This window comes from Dermacentor variabilis, chromosome 8 (assembly GCF_050947875.1).
Source record: "Dermacentor variabilis isolate Ectoservices chromosome 8, ASM5094787v1, whole genome shotgun sequence".
Taxonomy (NCBI): Eukaryota; Metazoa; Arthropoda; class Arachnida; order Ixodida; family Ixodidae; genus Dermacentor; species Dermacentor variabilis.
Window position 1 is genome coordinate 93,726,978 of NC_134575.1, and position 20,066 is coordinate 93,747,043.

The 20,066-nt window shown below is 46.3% G+C and overlaps 1 protein-coding gene across 1 annotated transcript in view; it reads left to right on the forward strand.

The window, feature by feature from the left end:
• LOC142591188 (cytochrome P450 3A24-like) overlaps nt 1–19,339 on the forward strand; it is a 48,588-nt gene extending 29,249 nt beyond the window's left edge. The window contains exons 3-4 of the mRNA XM_075703555.1: nt 9,927–10,135; nt 17,755–19,339. Of these exons, the coding sequence (XP_075559670.1) occupies nt 9,927–10,135; nt 17,755–18,906 (1,361 nt within the window). The 3' untranslated portion in view covers nt 18,907–19,339. The remainder of the gene's footprint in view (nt 1–9,926; nt 10,136–17,754) is intronic.
• Nucleotides 19,340–20,066: the final 727 nt, after the last annotated feature.

A 20,066-nucleotide genomic window follows, 5' to 3' on the forward strand; every position in this document is an offset into this window, starting at 1 on the left:
GCTAACACAGCCCTCAAGCAACTTGCACGCCTTTAAAAGAAATAGCAGATATTGTCTGCAGAAATGCTTCCTTTACTTCCTTTATTGGCCACCTAGTGTATAGCATGAGCTCATCGTCTGGTACATCTATCGCCTCGTCCAATTCGCCCACTTTTCAATTATTTGGCACATCATCGGGCATGAACGGTTCCTACGTACCAAGCAAATTGCTGCATTTAGGTTGGACAGCTTTTTGTACGACCATTTCACGGCGCATAGCAGGAATCCCCACTCCTTGTCCTGCCTTTTTTACACGTGTTAAGCTGAAAAATTATAAGCCCCGCAAGGTTCATAAGTTGTGTGAGGGTTGTGGCATGTTTTATTGAAACCTGGAGATAATGTTTCTCTCGGGCCACCCTTGGTTACGCTGCTATTGATTGGTTGATATTTGTGGAGGACGCATGGATGACAACTGCACCACTGTTCAATCTACCAAAATGCGTGTCGCGTCCTTTTCAGGGTATAACAAAGGGCTGTGAAAGTAAGCTTCTTCAATATAGCACGACTCAAAGAGACAGTATTTTATGTAAAAGCGCGTACTAAAACATGATCATGGAAAAACATGGGAGCACGGAATCTGACAATCTGGGTTCCCTAAACACATTAATAGGGGCTCAGCACATCAGTTCGGTAGGAACACTTAGAGTCTAGCGATCTGAAGCGCACATGCATGCGCTGTCTTCCGCTCGTTGGTGTGCGTTTCTGCCTCATTATTGCTCTTGCTGTTGTGTTCGACTAGGTGCTCGCACCTTGTTGGTGTTGAGTACTCCAGGGTATCGTATCGTACTGCTGCCGAGTTGTAGCGGCGCGTGCCTATCGAAGCTCGGCCGACGTTATTTATTGGGTAGCGTGGAGTTTTCGGCAGGCTGCAGGCACCCGGTAGACCATGGCGACCAAGCAAGTGCGAGACAATTTTCTAGTGAGAAACTTCCACAGTTTATTCAAAGGTAGATGAAAGATAATGAGAAGAGCATGAAGTGTATAAAAGTACATTTCGGAGCTCTTAAATAGGCTCTCTACAATCGTGGGCGGGATCTTGCTTCCGTCGACGTCGCGTAACCGGCACAGAAAGAGGGCCCCTCCTCCTCTGGTTATACCGAGCCTGCTGAAAGGAAGAGGTCGTCCCGCCTCCTGGAATTGTTGACGCCTGTCCGCCTCTTCTGCGCGTTGCGGGCTCGTGGAAGTTCTCCACTAGGTCAAATTCCAGGAAAGGGTCTCTCTAAACTCGTACACCCGCACACACATACACACACAAAAGACGCCTCTACATTGCGGGGCTTCCGGCAGACAGGCAGACACTCGAAATGTCCATGGCGAATAGAAAGTCACGGTTCATTTCGACGAAGGAGGGTGAGATGGTCGCTTGAAATTCCTTTCAACACGTGGTGCCAGACGCAAACCCTAACATTGGTCATCGTCTTCGGCATCCAAGCTGTGTGCTGATTGCTTGTGACACGTATAAAAATATAAGTTTACTCACAGGTATTTTACTGTAGTGTACAATAAAAAATATATGTTTATGATTGGGTGACACTGAGAAGGGAGAAGAAGAGAAACATGCTCATTTTGCCACCTATTGTGTTCATTTTCCTGTCTTGCAACGTAGCCCAATTAACGCTTTGAAGGCTCACAGCCAATGTGCCTTTGTTGAAGAATATGTCGAGTGGCAATGTTACATAACAAAAAATACAGTTACTTGTCCTTGCGCAACGCGACATGATTATAATATTTGACTAAGGCCACTGCTTCTATGAGCGTCTATATATTGTATAGAAATGTAAATTATGTGCTCTGACCACATTAAACATAGAACTGCATATTAATGTAGGGGGAAATGATGTGAAAAACTAATGATTGTGCCTTCATGTAGTTCCAGCGGTGCAAATAAGTGGTGCATATTGGGATGACTTTAAAAGGCTATCACCTATATTTCAAGCATGCCCAATGTTAAAATGCGGTGCGCGTATGTTAGAGGGCACCGCAGCAGCATATTGAAACGGGCAGAGGTATTAGGTGAAATGGGAGCATGTTAACTCTGCAGAAGGTATGGACGGTGCAATCAGTATAGCAGAAGTACAGGCAAGCCCCACTACGTAGTCCCTTGTTTCTGGTCGACCTTCTCGCTCTCGTGGCAGCGTGAAATCACCTCCGATGGCGAAAGCGGCGAGCCGGCGCCTGCTAAATGGCTGCCGCATGGTACTTCTTGAGACGAACCATGAGGGCGCCATCAGATGATGTAGGCGACGGGAAAGCATCGGCTGGAGTTATTTCATAAGTGACATGACTGAATTGTCGGACGACGCGGCAGGAGCCACAACACCGGCAGAGCAGTTTTTCCGATAGGCGCACAAGTCGTGAAGAAGTCCAGCGGAGGACGAGGTCACCGGCAGAGGACTGGACATCACGATGATGGTCGTCATAAAGAAACTTCTGTCTGGACTGCGACTCAGAAAGGCGACAGTGGGAGATCTGGCGTGCCTTGGCAGCTGTAGCTATGGCGTCGCGAGCGTACTCAGACGCGGACTCGAAAGCGGTTGGCAGGCGCGTGCCCAAAGGTAATGTCGGGTCACGTCCAAAGAGGTGATAGAAGGGGGAGTAGAGAGCGGCATCGTGGCTTCACAAGTACGCGAACATCACAAATGTTAGGGCCGCGTACCAGTCACAATAATATGATGACACATCGAGAGAATATATGTAAGTGTTTGGTTCAGGCGTTCAGTGAGGACGTTCGTTTGAGTGTGATATGTTGTCTTTAACTTGTGTGTTGTTGCACAAGAGCGATGTAGGTATTCGATAACCCTAGATAAAAAGTAGCGGCCTCTGTCTATAAGAAGCTGGCGAGTTACTCAGTGTTTCAAGATGACGTCTGGCCGCATGGAGGCTGCGACGTCGGTAGCGCCACTGGTCTACATGGCTCTTGCAACGGCATAGCGGGTTGAATATTCCGTTGCAACGGTAATATACTTATTTCAAGTTTTCGAGATAGGGAATGAGTCCAACGGGTCGAGGCCAATAAGATAAAACGGTTTGATGGGTACATCATTTGGCAGGAAAGTTGCAGCCGGAAGCAAAGCAGGCTTAGTACGAGGTTGGCACGGTTCGCAAGCAGCGACATAACGTCGCACGGTACGGTAGAGCCCGGGCCAGAAAAATCGTCGGCGGACATGTTCGTACGTACTGGGAACACCCAGATAGCCAGCAGTGGGGAGATCATATAGTTGCGTGAGTACAGTCGCTCAAAGATGAGAGGGAACGACTATCAGCAGTTCGTTTCCGCCTGAACTCATATTTCGGCGGTATAAGATGCCATCCAAAAAGAGGAACATGCTAAGTGAGGGGTCTGATGGGTCAGAACGGAGGCGGCCGATTAGTTTGTGCAAGGACGAATTACGTTCTTTCTCCTCGTCGATGTGGTGGCAGGGTGACAGCATGAATATTCCAGCAGGTGTATCATTGGAGCCTGAGCGTCGACGTAGTGCCCACAGACCTAAACTACCCGTTGGATCTTCAATTGTGGAGAACCAATAGAGAGCGCGGTGGTCTGTAGTACCAGTGAAAGGCCGGCCGTATAAGTGCGGCTTGAATCTGTTCACTACCCATACCAGTGCGAGGCACTCGCGCTCTGTAGTGGAGTAGTTGCGTTCAGCGTGTGAAAGCAGGCGACTTGCGTACTAGTAACTGTCATCGTGACATTGAGACTGAGCTACCGGAACAATACGGGAAACGTGGCGTGAAAGGAGAAACTTCGACAGACCTCATCGAGTCCACGACCTTCAGGAGCTTTTCTACAGAGACAGCGTCTGGTTGGCATACCTGAAGCACAAAAGGACAGTACAAGGCCCATCCAATGAGCCTCGGTCTACCTGGGTTAGCATTGACACTGGTGCTGTACGCAGGAACAGGACTCAGCTGGTTCAGTAACTCCCGCTAACACCAACGCAGAAAGTGCCAGTATCTGTGAAGGTGCTGCAGATGCACTTTCGGGTTACTGGGACGTTTCCCATATGCATACCAGACGTGGGAAGTGCGTGAGAGCGCCTGCTGCAGCGAACTTCATTTGCTCTCTTGGGGAGACGTTATAGGTGCTGCCATATAGGGAAAGCGGGGCGCGATATTTCCCCATGATGTCACGTGGATGGTGATCTGGCAGCGCGTGCTTCTTATTTAGATCAAACACGTCTGATTGAATATAAACGTGTGGTTATGTGACTTCTCGTCTGGCCATCTCGCTATTCCCTCCTGGCCGTATAGAAAATGATCCGGTACTCAGGGCTTGGCCGAAGCAGTGATAAGGGCCGGCGCCTGCGATGGTAGACGAACAAAGTCGGCACAGCAAAGCTGGATCGCCACTGTGTCTGGAAGGCCGGTGACATCAGGGAAATCAAGTTGGACTACACCAGCCGAGCAGTCAAATACAGTTGAGTGAGCAGATAAGATAAGAAATGAAGGCCAAGAATAACGTCGTGACGGCAATGGTCAGGTACATGCAACAAAACATATATGCGGGGGCCACAGACGCTGACACGAGCGGCACACATTCCCAGCACAGCGGGAGTTGCCCCATCATCGTCTCGTGCTACGCGTGACTCGGCAGGTGAACCGCTTCCGGAGGTCAGCGCTCATGATTGAGATGTGTGCGCCGTTGTCGATCAGCGCAGTTAAAGGTAGGGCGTGAACTTCCATGCCGATTAGATTCTGAACTGTCGGCAAGGTAAGGAGAGCATCTGTAGGTGGGGGTCCAATGCAGCGCCATCACTGGGAGCTGCATCCATCAGTTTTCCGGGGATGAGTGTACAGAAGAGTGGGGCGATGAATAACGACAAGGAAGGGGCGAGCGGGGCCGACGATCGTACGGCGACGGCAAACGGCTCGAGCGTCTTGTGGACGCAGAAGGTTCTCGCTCGTGGTCGGTCGAGCCATTTAGAGGATCAAGTAGGGGGTTCTGTGTGTCATTGTAGCGGTAGTAAAATTCTTAGCGAGAAAACGAGTGCTAACGATAAGGGCAGTAGGGGAATGTGCCCTACGCCGCTACAGTGGAAGCACATGGGTTTTTCTTCAAGTCTTGGCCATTGGGCCTGATCCTGATTGCGTCGAAACGTCAGTGGATGTCGATGAAGAGGGTCAGTAGGTCTAACCGAAGGGCGGGTTATGGAGCACACAATTTGAAGTCCTGCGTTTGCCACTTACTCGGCGACAATTGCTTGGATGATGGAGATCGTTTACTAAGTATCCTCTAAAGTGCCTACGAAAGAAGATGGCGACCGAGCCTTGATTTCGCGCCGCACAGTTGGGACAACGCTATCCATAGCGGACGACTGAAAGGACGAATGAGCTTCTTCGCACGAGAACGTAGTGGCGTTGTTCGGAAGACGTACGAACTGGCGGGCGATGCGATGACTCTTTGCGTCTTCGGAACGTCTGCACTGAAGGATAATTTCGTCTAACGTCGAGCAGTCCCTAAACACGAGCAAATTAAACACATAATTGACGGTGCCCTTCAGAATATGCTTCACTTCGTCATGCTCCGGCTAAGTGAATCGACGCGGCGGTGAAGAGCTAGGACATGAAGGATGTGCGCAGCGTACGACTCTGTTTGAGCCCGACAAGATAGGTTTTTTGCAGCGGCGCTCTTGCGACCAGCCAGCTTGTCAAAGATGCAGCATAGTTTTTGCTTACATGACTTCCAGCTGCTCAGCTCTTGTTCATGTGCGTCATACCAGGCGCGTGATGGTCCCTGGAGGTAGAAGACAAGATTTGCGAGCATCACTGTCGGGTCCCATCGGTTGTGTGCAGCGACGCGTTCGTATATGCCAACCCATTTTTCGACGTCAACGTTGTAGGTGCCTGTACCAGAGAAGGTGCCAGCGTCGCGCTGATGGGTCAAGACGACTGACGGTTGATGGCTGATGGCCCGGATGCGCCGGTCGCTGACGATGTGCTTGACTCAGCGGCTTGGTTATCTGTCAGCATATTAGGACGGCCGAGGACAAGCCCGCTGCGGTGTTCCGTCTTCTGTAATACCCAGCACCTCCACCAAAAATGAAACGGGAAGAGATATAATGTAAATGGGACCGAGTTTACTATGCAGAAGATACGGCCGGTAAAACCAGTATGGCAGAGCGATAGGCTAGCCCCACTACGTCGTCCCTTTCGTCTTGTTGAGGACCGTCTTCTTTGTCGCTCTCGTGGCACCTTGGCAATATCACAGGACAATGGGATGCACAGCTACTTTGCACGTGATCCAAAGATTTGCATTAGCACCAGCAAATGCCACATAATACACATAATATTGATCGCACGTCACAGTGTTTAGCAAGTCCGAATGGTGCAAAGGCTTATTGCAAATTCCCTCAGCTGCATAAAGAAAGGGCAAAGGTGCCACTAAACTAGCAGTAGCATCAAGTGACAGAAATATAAATAATTCATTTTTGCATGGGTACGGCCTAGTTGAAATGACACGGACTGTGGCACAGTCCTGCTTACCACAAAACTTGTCCTCACCCACGGTTCTTTGTCCCATTTCATTTACAGTAGGCCCGATAATACGAACTCGAGGGAGCCCCAGAATTTTGTTTGAATTATCATAAGTAAGAAATATCCGATGCAAGGACAAATATAACTTGGCGCAACATACCTGCTATACGGCAATGAAATATCTCGAACTTGAATTATTGCGAGCCTACTGTTATGATGGGCAGCATGCCCCAATGTTCATAACTGCAGGGAGAAACACAAAGGCAAGGGAAGAATCTACGCAGAAACCAGCACAATAGAAGGTCCAATGTTCCGAAAACGTAAATGCTGATTGAACGACATGAACACGGATTTAGGGACCGAAGTGAACACTTTGCTGCTTCTCCTAAAAGCATCTGCATTGCATGGCGCTGTTCGAAACGTGCAAATTTCTAACGTGTTTATTTTTCCTGTATTTTAGGATTGTTGAGGTCATCGATGTCTATCTGGTACACGATGCCGAATTCACCTCTAACTGGGAAGACAACCGTGCAAAATGGTGAGCGTGCAAAGCATCTTAAGAACCGGAACCACGTTGTGCAATGGCTGGTTCACGACCTCTGCCCCTACGCACTGTAAGCCTCCTGCGCATAGCATTAGCTTGTTTTTTACGTTTCATGCTCGTTCGTTTGATGACGCTTACTACTTTCATAGTCACGTTGCTTAAGGTTGTTCACAGTATTGGTGTGTAGTGGATACTGAAGGACTCTGCTCGTGCATTGTGGATATCGATTGCACGTGCAGTTGTTCTGAAGCTCACAATCCGAGGAAAAGGCTGTGCCCTTAAGTGCGTGCAGAGCTGCTGTAAAACGAAATAGAGAATATCTGCATACCTCGTATCATGTTTTTATTGTGTTTCCTTCCAAGCTTGCTTTGTTGACTTATGCTAACATTTCTCATGCAGAATGCTACAAATAATTTTTGTGCACTGCCTACACATACGATGCCCGGCATGGTTTAAATTAAAATTATCAGTTTTGGCTTTTGGAGTGCGCTCACACAGCTGAAAATTACACCTTGATTTTCTTACGTGATGGTTGGTGTGCAAATCAATTTTGTTAATTTCTGCTTCTACCGGCTAAGGCCCAATCTGTTTCACCTACTGTTTGCAGCACTAAAGAAGGCGCACCCTTTGGCAGTCAAAAGGCTGAAGAGGCATATCCTCAGAATTTAGCCACTCAGAGGATACTGTTGACAATGTGTCTTCCAATTAGTTTTCAAGCTTGCACGCGTTCTCTTATTTCTCGCAGAAGGCTGTTGCTTCCATGTATTCGAGAAAGAAAGTGGGGAGTGCTATCATTTTTTTTCGAGCCAGTTTAACTAGTCATTGACGTGCTGTTGATAAAAACTCCTGATGGTCTATTAATACAGAATCCGCCACTGTGGCGTGTCTCATAATCATACCTTGGTTGTGGCACTTAAAACCCCCTAATTTATTTCCTTTTTTTTAAACACCAGCATACTTCACGCGGTGTCTAGAGTGACATTCAAGGGTACTACCCTGCTTGAAACAACAGCCCTCCATGTGTTGCTTGAGTTGATTACACTTGACGAAGAGAGATTTTTTCAGCCCTGGCCATGCACGTACCCTTATACTGGGCATCTGAGATTGTTTTTCCGGCGAAAGCACAGAGAACAGTTGATTTAATAGGCGGCATGGTTTGTGTTCACACGTTAAAACAGACGTTTGGGCGAATCGGTAAGACATATTTTCAGTTCTGTGCAGCGTGTAGAAATGATTGTGAATGTATGTATGTTTTTTTTCTGTTGGTTGGAGCTGATATATATGCTTCGTTTCAAGCAATAAACTTCAGTTGCGAGTCAGCGCTCGTCCGTGTCGTTTTTCCCTGCTTGTCCCCGTGATCAACACGCTGTTCTGTTTCAAATTTGTGTTCACAGCTTTGAGCGGCCAAATCCACTTCTGCTTGTGGCACATATGTTTCTGCAGTCAAAAAAAATAAAGTGTTCCTTTGTATCGATTTTTGTCCATATTTTGTGTAGCAAGTACACAAGCAGCTCTGGTTATGTGTCGAGCATCTGAAAAAAGCATGTTTGGGATAATATATTTAACCCCGTAAGGAGTAAGTACAGATATGAAGGGCTGAACTATTCATCCCCTGTGGAGTAACGGAAAGGATCAACAGTTGGTCCTCGGAGAGTAACTACAAAGACTAACAGTTAATCCTCAGGGAGCAACTGGGCAGACTAACATTTCATCCTCCAGAGAGTAACTGGAGGGTCTAACGGTTCGTCTCCAGGATAATAACTGCTAGGGGACTAAGAGTTCGTCGCCTTGCCGTAGCCTCCTAAAGGGAATAATGGTTGTGGCAACGCAGTTAGCCTCTCAAAGGACTAAACCCTGTACCCCCATTGGCCTCTTAACCCCCGTATTCATAAATGCAACTTAATTTGAAGCCCATGCTTGACTTGATCTAAATAACGGCTATCGTGAACGCGCCGAAGGAAACGCAGTGAGCGCATTTGGGCACGTTAACGCCAGGCGTCATCTAAATGAACTCAACCATGGGCTTCGACTTAAGTTGCATTTCTGAATACGGGGGTTAGAGTGTAAGATCACCGCTGCAAATTCAGGGGATAACATGAAAGCGTAGTGAATCGCGCTAGTTGGTACGTCGTGCTCACTTTGTAGAATGGAAGCACGATGTAAAGGGAGACAGAACAACGAGGAAGTGTTCTTGTCTGTCGATGCTCCTCTCTGATATTCCGTTACTTCTCGCAACCATAGCTACCCTATTCCTTTACTTCCAGCTACTCGTTACACGATATTCTCGTTATTTCATTTATCTTTGCTAACGCTGTTTCACTGATCTGCAACACCACTGCCTGTCTGTATTTGATTATTTTTGTACTTAGCACAGGAGGTCCCCACGGCAGTTTAAACTATGGGACCTCCTTCTGGATTAATATTTACCATATACTTTCCTGTATTCAAATACCTTTCAAAACAGCCTTCAAACTTGCTACCGAGCAGAGGTGACAATGCAAATGTTTAATCCAGGCTGTTGTGCCAAAACCCCTATCTGTTCATCAGACATACCGTAGTGGGCTTCGTTGGATTAATTTTGACCACTATGGAGCTTGTTCACGTGTCTCTAAATAAAGTTCAGCAGCGTTGTCGCATTTTGTTTTCATAAATGCGGCTGCCTTGACCGGGATTGAACCCGTGACCTGGAGTTGGGCAGCCTAACACAACAGTTGCTGGTTTACTGCGACAGGAAATATTGATGCTGTTATATTTGGGTACATGAGGTTACCTCGGTATCACGCATTTTAGGCACAAATTAGGAATGCAGCGCTAAGCAACGGCTGCACACGTGCTGTATACTGAATGAATGTCGATCTGCTTCTTGCAGGAAAGAAGTGGCGGCAAGTACGCTCAGTGTTCAACGCCTGTTTCACCGCTGGAAAAGTAAAGGAGCTATTTGGTATTATCGACGGTAGTATGACAGGCCTTGTCCAGAAATTCGACGAAGCTGCACGTTTTGGTGACATTGTCGACGCCCGTGAAGCAAGCCGTGGCATGGTGTTGGAGATGCTCACAAAAACCGTGCTTGGACGAGAGGTTAGTCACGAATGGTGCCCTGTATACATAGTACCGCCACATGAAAGCTACCAAAACATACTCTCAAGGAACCACAGTGCTACAAATGCTGGGGTATTCTCTGGCAATAACTCTCGGATACTGAGGAAACGATTACAGATCAAGACCGCCTGCTCGGTTTAAGGTACAAAACCAACCAACGCTATTATTGCGTAAGCATTTTTTGGCGAATACCCCAGCAAAAGCTGTCGCTTAAAAAATGTAACGCCTTTTATCTGCACAAAAGTGCGTAATTTGCGAAGACATGTCATTGTTATAATAGTGTAAATGTCCTGCACGACGGGTGGAAATCACATGTTACTCATCGCAGACGCGCTTGCTGTAGCTTAAAGGAGGCATCGTAAAAGCATACAGAAAGCATATAGCATATATGTCCAAGCATATAGAAAGGCCATTTCCAATGTACCAATGGTTTACTCGCGGATCAGAACCCGATTGTTCTGGCGGCTTATAGCGGATAATTCAAGCGTGTTTTCAGGAAACTAGGATCCTCTGGGCTGCAATTTTTCGACGTAAGGTGGCCTCACAGCCAGCACGGTTATCTCAGTGAGCTAGCTTGGATGCAGGTTGCCATGTCAGAAGTTCAAATTGGCTTTTTTTTAATGTCAAGGTGAGAAGCTCGAATTTGCCGCCTCCTGTCAACTACATCTCCAGGCTTGGAGTAGGGCCTGACACCAGCAAAAATGCCGAGAGCCAGTGGGGCTATAATAAACCAGGCATAACTAAATTCAGAAGACCCACTAAGCTTCCAGAAAAGATACTCCCTCACCAGAACAGGAATGGACCTCCCTGGTGCAGTATTCGGCCACTTCATCCGAAATGACTCACTCGATTAACGAATGGCCGTCATTACCCAGGAGCTGCGGAGCACCTGACCAATGGGGCGGTCTGAGCTGCAACGCAGCAGAACGTGTTAAGAATCTCAGGACCCGGACAGGCCGCCACTGGAAACTGACCCTGGCAAGGTTTAACACCCGAACTCTGTCGAGTAAGACTAGCTTGGCAGGACTATTTGACGAACTGTCAGGCATTGTGTCGGATATATTTTGTCTTATTGAGGTTAGAAGAAGTGGGGAGGCTTATACAGTGCTGACAAATGGCCACGTCCTCCGCTATAAAGGGCTTCTGGGTGAGAAGTAGTACGGAGTAGCATCCCTAATTCATAAAGAGATAACGGGCAACATTCACGAATTCTACAGCATTATTGAGACGATAGCAGAAGTCGTAATAAAGCCTAGTAAGGGAATGCATTAAAAGTGGTACAGGCCTACGCTCCAACCTCTAGTCATGAAGATAATCAAATAGATTAGTTTTATGAGGATGTTGAATTAGCGATAAGAAAAGTACAAACTCCGTGTACTGTACTAATGGGCGACTTGAATGCAAAAGGGGGGGGAAAGCAGGCTGCTGAACAACCAGTTGGCAACTACGGCGTTCACACTAGGAACGCTCGAGAAGAGATGTTAGTGGAACTCGCGCAACCGAATGAACTGCGAATATTGAAGATCTTCTTCAGGGAGCGTAGGAACAAAAAGTGGACGTGCAAAATCCCTGAAGGTTAAACAAGAAATGAAATTAATTTCATACTTGCAACCAATCCCAGCACATTGCAGGGTGTAGAAGTGCAGCGTAGTGTAGGGTAAGGTGCAGTGATCATAAGTTTATGTGGGCTAGCATTCACCTCAACTTGACGAGAGAGTAAAATTGGTCAAGAAGAAACAGGTCAACTTGGACGCAGTAAGGGTATAAGGACACCAATTCAGTAAGGTACTTGCAAATAAATATGCAGCCTCAGCAGAGAGCGATGAAGATGACATATAGGTAATGAATCAAACCGAAACTAGGCCGGCTTCCGAAGCAGTAATTGAAGTTGGAGTAACGCACCAAGGCAACCAGTAGGTAAGCTCTCCCAAGTAAGAAAAGTCCTAATAAAGAAACGACAAGAATAAAATGTCCAACTCAAAAGATCACATAGAATTCGTGGAGCTGTCAAAACTTATCAAGCAGGAGATAAGGGATATTCGAAATTGTAACGTTAGAAAAACTGAGAAAGCAATCAAAAATGGACGCAGCATGAAATCAGTGCGAAGGAAGCTAGGCATATGACAAACAAAGATGCAGGCACAAAAAAAATTAAGCAAGGCAATATGATCAGCAATTTCGAAGATAGAGTAAAAGCAGCGGAAGAATTTTATACTTCCTTGTAAAGTACCCACAGCAGCCAGTACCCACAGCAGCAAGTAGTGATGAACAGGTTCCAGAGACTCCTTCTATAAGAAGCGATAAAGTTAGATGGGCCTTGCAAGACATGAAAAAGGGAAAAGCGGCGGGAGAAGATAGAATAACAGTCAATTTTATCAAATATTGAAGAAACTCAATGCTTAAAAAACTGGCGGATACAAACTGTCTGTCGTCTTCAAAGGTCCAACAGAACTGCAATCTACAAAAGGTATGAATACGTTAAAGAATTGAAAAACCATAGGCCGATTAACTTACTTCCAGTATTATATAAAGTATTCGTCAAGATAATCTCCAATATAATAAAGGCAACACTGAACTTAAGTCAACCCAGGGAACAGGCTGGTTGCAGGAAGGGATACTGTACGGTGGATGACATCCATATCATAATTCAGGTAATCGAGAAATCGGCAGAGTACTATCAGCCTCTCTGTATGGCTTTCATAGATTATGAGAAGGCATTTGATTCAGTAGAGGTACGAGCAGTCACAGAGGCGTTAAGTAATCAAAGAGTAAAGAAAGCTGACGTAATTATCCTGAAAATTTTCTACATAAATTAAACAGCTACCCTGATTCTCTACAATAAAGGTAGGAAGATACCCATAAAGAAGGGGGCACACAAGGAGACACGATCTCTCGATGCTATTCACTGCTTGAATCGACGAAGTATTCAAGGTATTAAAATGGGGAGGGCTTAGGAGTGAGAAACAACGGCGAATATCGCAGCAACCTTCGATTTTCAGATGACGTTGTCCTGTTAAGCAGCAGTGGGACGAGTTACACCAAATGATTAAGGACCTTAACAGGGAGAGTCTAAGAGTGGGGTTGGACGATTAATACGCAGAAGACAAAGATAACAATCTATAGGTGGGCAAGGGATGAAGATTTGAATATGGACAGTCAGCCTCTAGTGCGTGTAAAAGAGTACGTTTACCTGGCTCAATTACACACAGGGGACCCTGATCTTGAGAAGGGAATTTAGAGAAGAATAAAAATGTATTGGAGCGGTCATACGGCATACATTGTCAGATCTTGACTGGAAGCTTACCTTTATAATGAAAAAGAAAAGTGCACAATAGGTGCATTCTAACGGTGCTGACATATGGGGCAGAAACTTACTCACAATGAAGCTCGAAAACAAGTTAAGGACCACGCAAAGAGCGATGGAACAACGAATGTTAGGCGTAACGTTGACAAACAGGAAGTGGGCCATATTGATCAGTGAGCAAACTGGGATAGCGGATCTTCTAATTCACATGAAGTGAAAAAAACTGCAGCATAGCAGGTCATCTAATGCGTAGGTTAGATAACCGATGGACCACATGGTTACAGAATAGCTGCCAACAGAAGGGAAGCGCAGTCGAGGACAGCAGAATACTTGGCGGTACGATGAAATTAATAAATTGGGAGGCACAAGTTGGAAACCTTTGGCGCATAACAGGGTTAATTGCAGATCGCAGGGAGAGGCCTTCGTCCTGCAGTGGACATAAAACAGGCTGGTGATGATTATGATTATGGTGAAATGTAGATGATCGTAAGCGTTATAAGCGATACGAACCAATTGAAACCAAAAAATATTTGCTCAGAGAGAGTAGCCATATGATCAGATTTATGCATAACAGGAGGAATACATAGAACTTCATCGAAAATGCATGGGGAAGTTCATAGTAGGGATGGGCCAAATTCAAACTTGGTGGTCGGCCAACTTAAAACTTAGGGGCGGGTCAACATGCAATTTAAGGCTGGCCCAAGTGAAAATTGGGAGTGGGCCAACTTTAAATTTGGGGGTAAGTCAACTTACAAGGATGGCTTGGTGGGCCAATTGATAAAGCATCATAAAGGGTTTGCAGTCGTGTCCTGTTGTTCTCTCTGTCGCCGTGCGTGGGCGCTGTTGATGCTTTAAAGTAAGTCTAAATTTAGGGCGGACCAACTTGAAATTTAGGGGTGGTCCAACTGAAAATTAGGGCCCGGTCAACTTGAAATTTGAGAATGGGTCAACTTAACATTGGCGACGTGAAAACTCGAACTTTGAGGGTGGGCGAGCGGAATATAGTGGTTATGCTTATGCATATTTAGACAACTTGAGTAAAGTTTTTGCATGCTTTGTTAATAGAAATGACCGTTCTACAGTGTGTTCTGAAGAGTACGGCGTAGCCAGTTGATGAGAGAAATAGGGCAGAAATTGTAGTTTCTTTACACTTTACACTTTAGAATTTGCAGTTTACCAGAAGGAGCTTCACGTAATTGTTCTGTGTGTTCCATCGGATACAACAGCTGAATTAGTCTTTTGAAGGTGGTTCTATTCGGCATTGGCACCTCTCAAGATCCGATCCTTTCATCTTGTGAGAAGATAACTTCGGCCATTTCTCCAGTTATTCAGAGCTACCGCGGTCATGATGTTCATGAACAAAAAGGAGAGGTCCTGTCTTTCGTGCGACTGACGGATGTGGCACAGTGAAATGGGGTCATGGGAGACTCGTGAAATATTCGGTTTGATACCAACGCTAAAGCTTGCCGGACATCCTTTGACCGGACAGTCAGCGATGAGTGTGTTGACAAGGTAGCTTAGCCGCACCTCTAGTGGAACCGCTGCTAGAAATAGTGGTCAGTCAATATCCTAGAAGAAAGTGAGGTGGTATTACAGATTAGAATTCGTTCACATCTGCGTAAACGTAGGTCAGTGTGCCTAGTCGATGACAAGCCGCACATTTATTAGTATTATTGTGAGGTTTCAGAAGTTGAAATAACAGTTTCTCAAGACCTGCTTTAATGATTTGACATGTTCAATCATAGGTTAAAGAAATCAATTAGGTGGTTTTCCGTGCCAAAACCACGATTTTATTTGAGGCATACCGTAGTGGGGGACTGCGGAATAATTTGGACCACTAGAGAACCATTAACCATTTCTCCAGTTATTCAGAGCTACCGCAGTAAATGATGTTCATGAAGAAAAAGGAGAGGTCCTGTCTTTCGTGCGACTGACGGATGTGGCACAGTGAAATGGACTCATTGGAGACTCGTGAGATATTCGTTGTGATACCAACGCTAAAGCTGGCCGGCCATCCTTCGAACGGAGCGTCAGCGACGAGTGTGTTGAGAAGGTGGCTCAGCCTTACCTCTAGTGGAACCGCTGCTAGAAATAGTGGTCAGTCGCTTTCCTAGAAGTGAGATAGTATTACATATTCGAATGCGTTCACATCTGCGTAAACGTAGGTCAGGGTGCCTATTCGAGGCCGCAGATTTATTAGTATTATTGTGAGCTTTTAGAAGTTGAAGTAACGGTTTCCCAAGGCCTGCTTTAATGATTTGACATGTTCAATCTTAGGTTCAAAAAAGGAATTAGGTGGTTTCCCGTGCCAAAACGACGATTTGATTTGAGGTACGCCGTAGTGAGGGGCTGCGGAATAATTTGGACCACTAGGGAACCATTAACGTGCACCTGAAACTGATTACACGGCTGTTTTCGTATTTCGCCCCCATCTTAATGCGGCTGCCGTAACCTTTCGTTCCCACAATCCGTCCCTGCAAGCGGCCTCCTCAGGTTATACTTCAAGCGAATCAAGTGGCTTGTGAAGAAGTTCTAAATGTTTTCTCTTGGTATTGTTGTTCAAAGTCTCCTTAGATACATTTAAGTGTGCTGGCATGTTATGACGTTAGAAAAGATGGCTCCATGGACTCCTGTTCCACGATGAACTGTACCTCAACAGGAAGCTTGTGGTCGATTTGACGGCCACCACTTCAATGTGCATTGCGTGCGTAACAGCATACGTGAACTTGACGATGTATAATTTCTGTGACCCAGAGAAGCCTGCGCCTGTGACATCAAAGCGTGGCACTTGCGTAACCTTCTTAATAAGCAGAGAACCAATTGGCTCAGTGCCAGCACTGTTGTTTAAACTACTGCGCGTCGCCCATGTTTGAGCGCCTTTTTCACCATTTTCCTTCTTCGCAGAACGCAGTACTGCGAAGAACATCATATGCGCCAGCATCCAGGAGGTGGTGGTGTCTTGCGTTAATTATTAGTTGTTTATAATGTGCGGCAGCGGAGAAATGGCAACGCACGCTGTCTGCGAGGAGGGTGGCAGCTATTCGCACCGAAAGGCACCCGAGTAATTTTCCAAATTTCTGTCGGAAGGTCAGGGTTTTGAGTCGCTGGAACGAATTCGGATCACAATATTCGGAGGGCATCCCAATCTATCAGTTGCACTAAAATTTGCAAAAATACGCACCCAATGTCTGCAGGTATTTCAAAACGGCTCATTTTGAAATTTAGAAAGGCCTTCAGTAACTCGGTGGTTCAAGTTTGTTCTGGTTCCACATCTTCGCTGTGAAATGCACATCCTGAATCACATAGAAGAGGCGTCAAATACGGCTCTAACTCTGGTCGAAAGGCTTTCAAGCCTAAACACAGCATGATGAGGTATGTAGTAAACGCTGCTTGCGTCATTGTTGATTTCTTCCAACGGAAGTCATTCTGCAAACCGCTGTTCCAGGTACTCACCATAGTTGCCTTCTAGTTGATCAGTACCACCTTATAGTTCAATCACTTATTTGTTGGCTAGTCAGGTGTTTCCTTACGACCACTCTGTTGTCAGGGAGTATAAATTTCACTGCTTTCCAGGGTACTGCTGCTTCATAGAGTGATAGAAACTACTCTTAAACACTTTGCTTGTTATAAGCAAAATGCCAGCGCATGCCCTAAAGGTAAAAACACTCAATAGCGCGATTTACCGATGATCCCTGTCGGAAAATCAGCATCTGCCGCATAAGCCTGCTTGGAGCCGGTAGACTAAGGTAGATTCAGCAAGCGCCAGCAGCGGCGAGCGACTATGAGGGCATGAACACTACCAGTATATTTATTTTTTAGTTCCATTAGTTGATTTCGTCATTGTTGAGGGGCCGCATTTCTGAGTTGATGCTTCTTAGGTGAATAGGTACGCATTGCAAGACTTCTCCGTTGCAGCTTAACTTCGTGTAATCGCCGCTGTGCATAATCGAAAGCGGCAGCGCAGCGGAACTGCATCTACGACTTCGTGTGTGCAATGTACACATTCAGCGAAGCACGTTCCTTCTTTTGCAAAGGAACGAATGCAACAAAGCCTCCCATGCACGATAGTCCCCAGAATTTCTAACGCAGCGCAGCTCAGACGACCCGATGTATTGCGGCGCCTTGCATTAACCAGTAGGGCGTTGCGTTTTCTAACCCGAAACCAATAAGTACAGCGTGGAGGCTCTTGTTGCCATGCATTTCCGCAGCACTTTTTGGACAACATATCACTCCTATAATTATTGTCATTATATGCAGAACGCACCTAGTGTAATATATTCTTTTTTTGTTGCAGGCAGACCGCCAAACGAAGAGTGATGACCCACTATACAAATCATTCGAGGTTATATTCCATGAAGTGGACCACCCGTTGTTTGAGACCGCGTTTGCCTATCCCGGCCTCCGGAGCATTCTTCAGTGGCTCTATCCGTTTACATCTTTCGGTAAAGCAGTGCAGAATCTGTTGGAGCATACGCAGATTGCTATAAACAAACGAAGGAGGGGAGAAAATGAGCGAAAGGTTGATGTGCTCCAGCACATTCTCGACGCTCAAGAAGGCGTTGATAATTTCCCGCTCACAGCAAGCACTAACGCCCGTTACATGGATGACCACACTTTGTTATGTAACCTCGCAGTGAATATTCTAGCTGGCTTCGACACAACTTCTGTCTCTTTGACTTTTCTGCTGTATCTTCTCGCCAAGCACCCCCAAGAACAGCAGAAAGTACGAGCTGAAATTGAGACACGGCTCCGTGGTCACACAAACTGTGGCATAAACAATTTTGACGAAAAGCAGAAACTCGAACAGAAGCGATGGCAACCAAGAGATAATGTTCCCGGCTCTTCACGCTCGCATAGCTCGGATAACCCGACAAATGCAAGCCAGAATTCCGAGTACGAAGCTTCGGAAACAAAACTTGCCGAGCGAACAGATGTGCCAAAGTTCTCGTCACATCAGCGAAGCGAAAAACGCGAGCTCGATGAAGACGACGTCATGCTGCTCGAGCGCCTCGACATGGTGGTTCGGGAGGGGCTGCGCTTGTACCCGGCAATTCCGATCGCCATAATGCGAGAGTGTGTCGAGGACACCACCATACAGGGCCGATTCATTCCAGCGGGAACGAGCCTTTTTGCGCCAGCGTGGCACGTCCACAGGAGCCCAGAGATCTGGCCTGAACCGAATCGCTTTGTGCCTGACCGCTTCTCGCCAACACAGCGAGACGGTGTGGCTTGTTGCTACTTCCCCTTCGGCCTTGGGCCCAGGATATGTGTAGCACACAGGCTGGGAATGGTCACGCTGAAGACAGCACTGTATAAATTAATAAGTAATTTCGAGATTTCACTCGCCGAAGACTTCCCGGACCCGCTCCCGGTATTTGTGGATCATGTGCTTCTTAACCCAGCAGTGGCTATAAAACTGCGGGTTAAGAAGATAAAGTTGGTATGAATTCGCCTGTAGTATTGTGCAGTATTTATGCCGCTTGTAATATTATTTCAATATTGGTATATTATATGCAGTGATTGCTTGCATTCGGGCCAGGTGTTTAGAGATTAGCTTGATTTTTATGATTTTCGCAGCACAACGTATTGTTTTCCCAATAAATCAGCATAGACGCCTCAATATAACTTGCACAACAGACTTTTCTCTCAAGAGACTGCTCTCCCGCATTCTAGTTTAACATCTGCTTACTAATTATTACTCCTCCACATTATTGGCTTTCGTAATGGTCCATCGTTTTTACAACAGTCAAACAAAGAAGCGAAGGCAGATTTGGAAGAATAAAACGCAATTACGAAAGATACCTTCCAATCTTTTGGCGTACAGGATTTCTCAGCTTCGCCAGCGCAAGGTAGCGCCATTCGATGACGCGTAGTAATCACTGGAGAGGATTGGAACACCTTGCAGGGAAACGACGATATTAGCTCATTTAGTATACCTTGTTTACTTAGGTAACTCCAGAAACAATTTTGTTTATATTACTTGTGTTAACTGCCCGATTATAGCAATTATTTAGTCAAGTAACGTCATTTCTCATCAATTCCTGGGCACTAACTGCATAAGTTTAGGAATCTCGCTCCCTAACAGTACTACTAAGTAACGACAGCATTCGAATTATTAATTTAGTCATGTGTCAATAACATACAAAGTGCAACCACCTTCAGGGCTTCCCAAAGGCCTTAGGTATTCACCACCGGCAAGAGAGCGCGGAACTTGTTCGACACATCTGCAATGTCGGACGCGCACTCTGCACGGCTCTCGAGCGACTCATTTCCGGCAGTAATTTCTTGTGCATGTTCTTCTACAGCAAATTAAGTCGGCTTTGTCTAACGCCCTCTCGGAGGCAATGGTCCTCTCGCTGAAAGCACCATAGTTGTTAACGCCAAGAAAACATAGGAGCCACACCCACCCGGCGATCGAATTCATTTGTTAATTAGACGTAATATTAGTAGTATGGAATTTATCGAAGGCTAAAGGAGTACTGAATCGGATGAAGAAAGCTAATCTTCCTTGCTCAACCACCGGCGAGCAGAATCCTCGCTCTAGGAGTCCAGCAGCAATAACTGCTTCGTCACGCCGACTGTTCCCGGCTGACCCTCCTCCAGTAG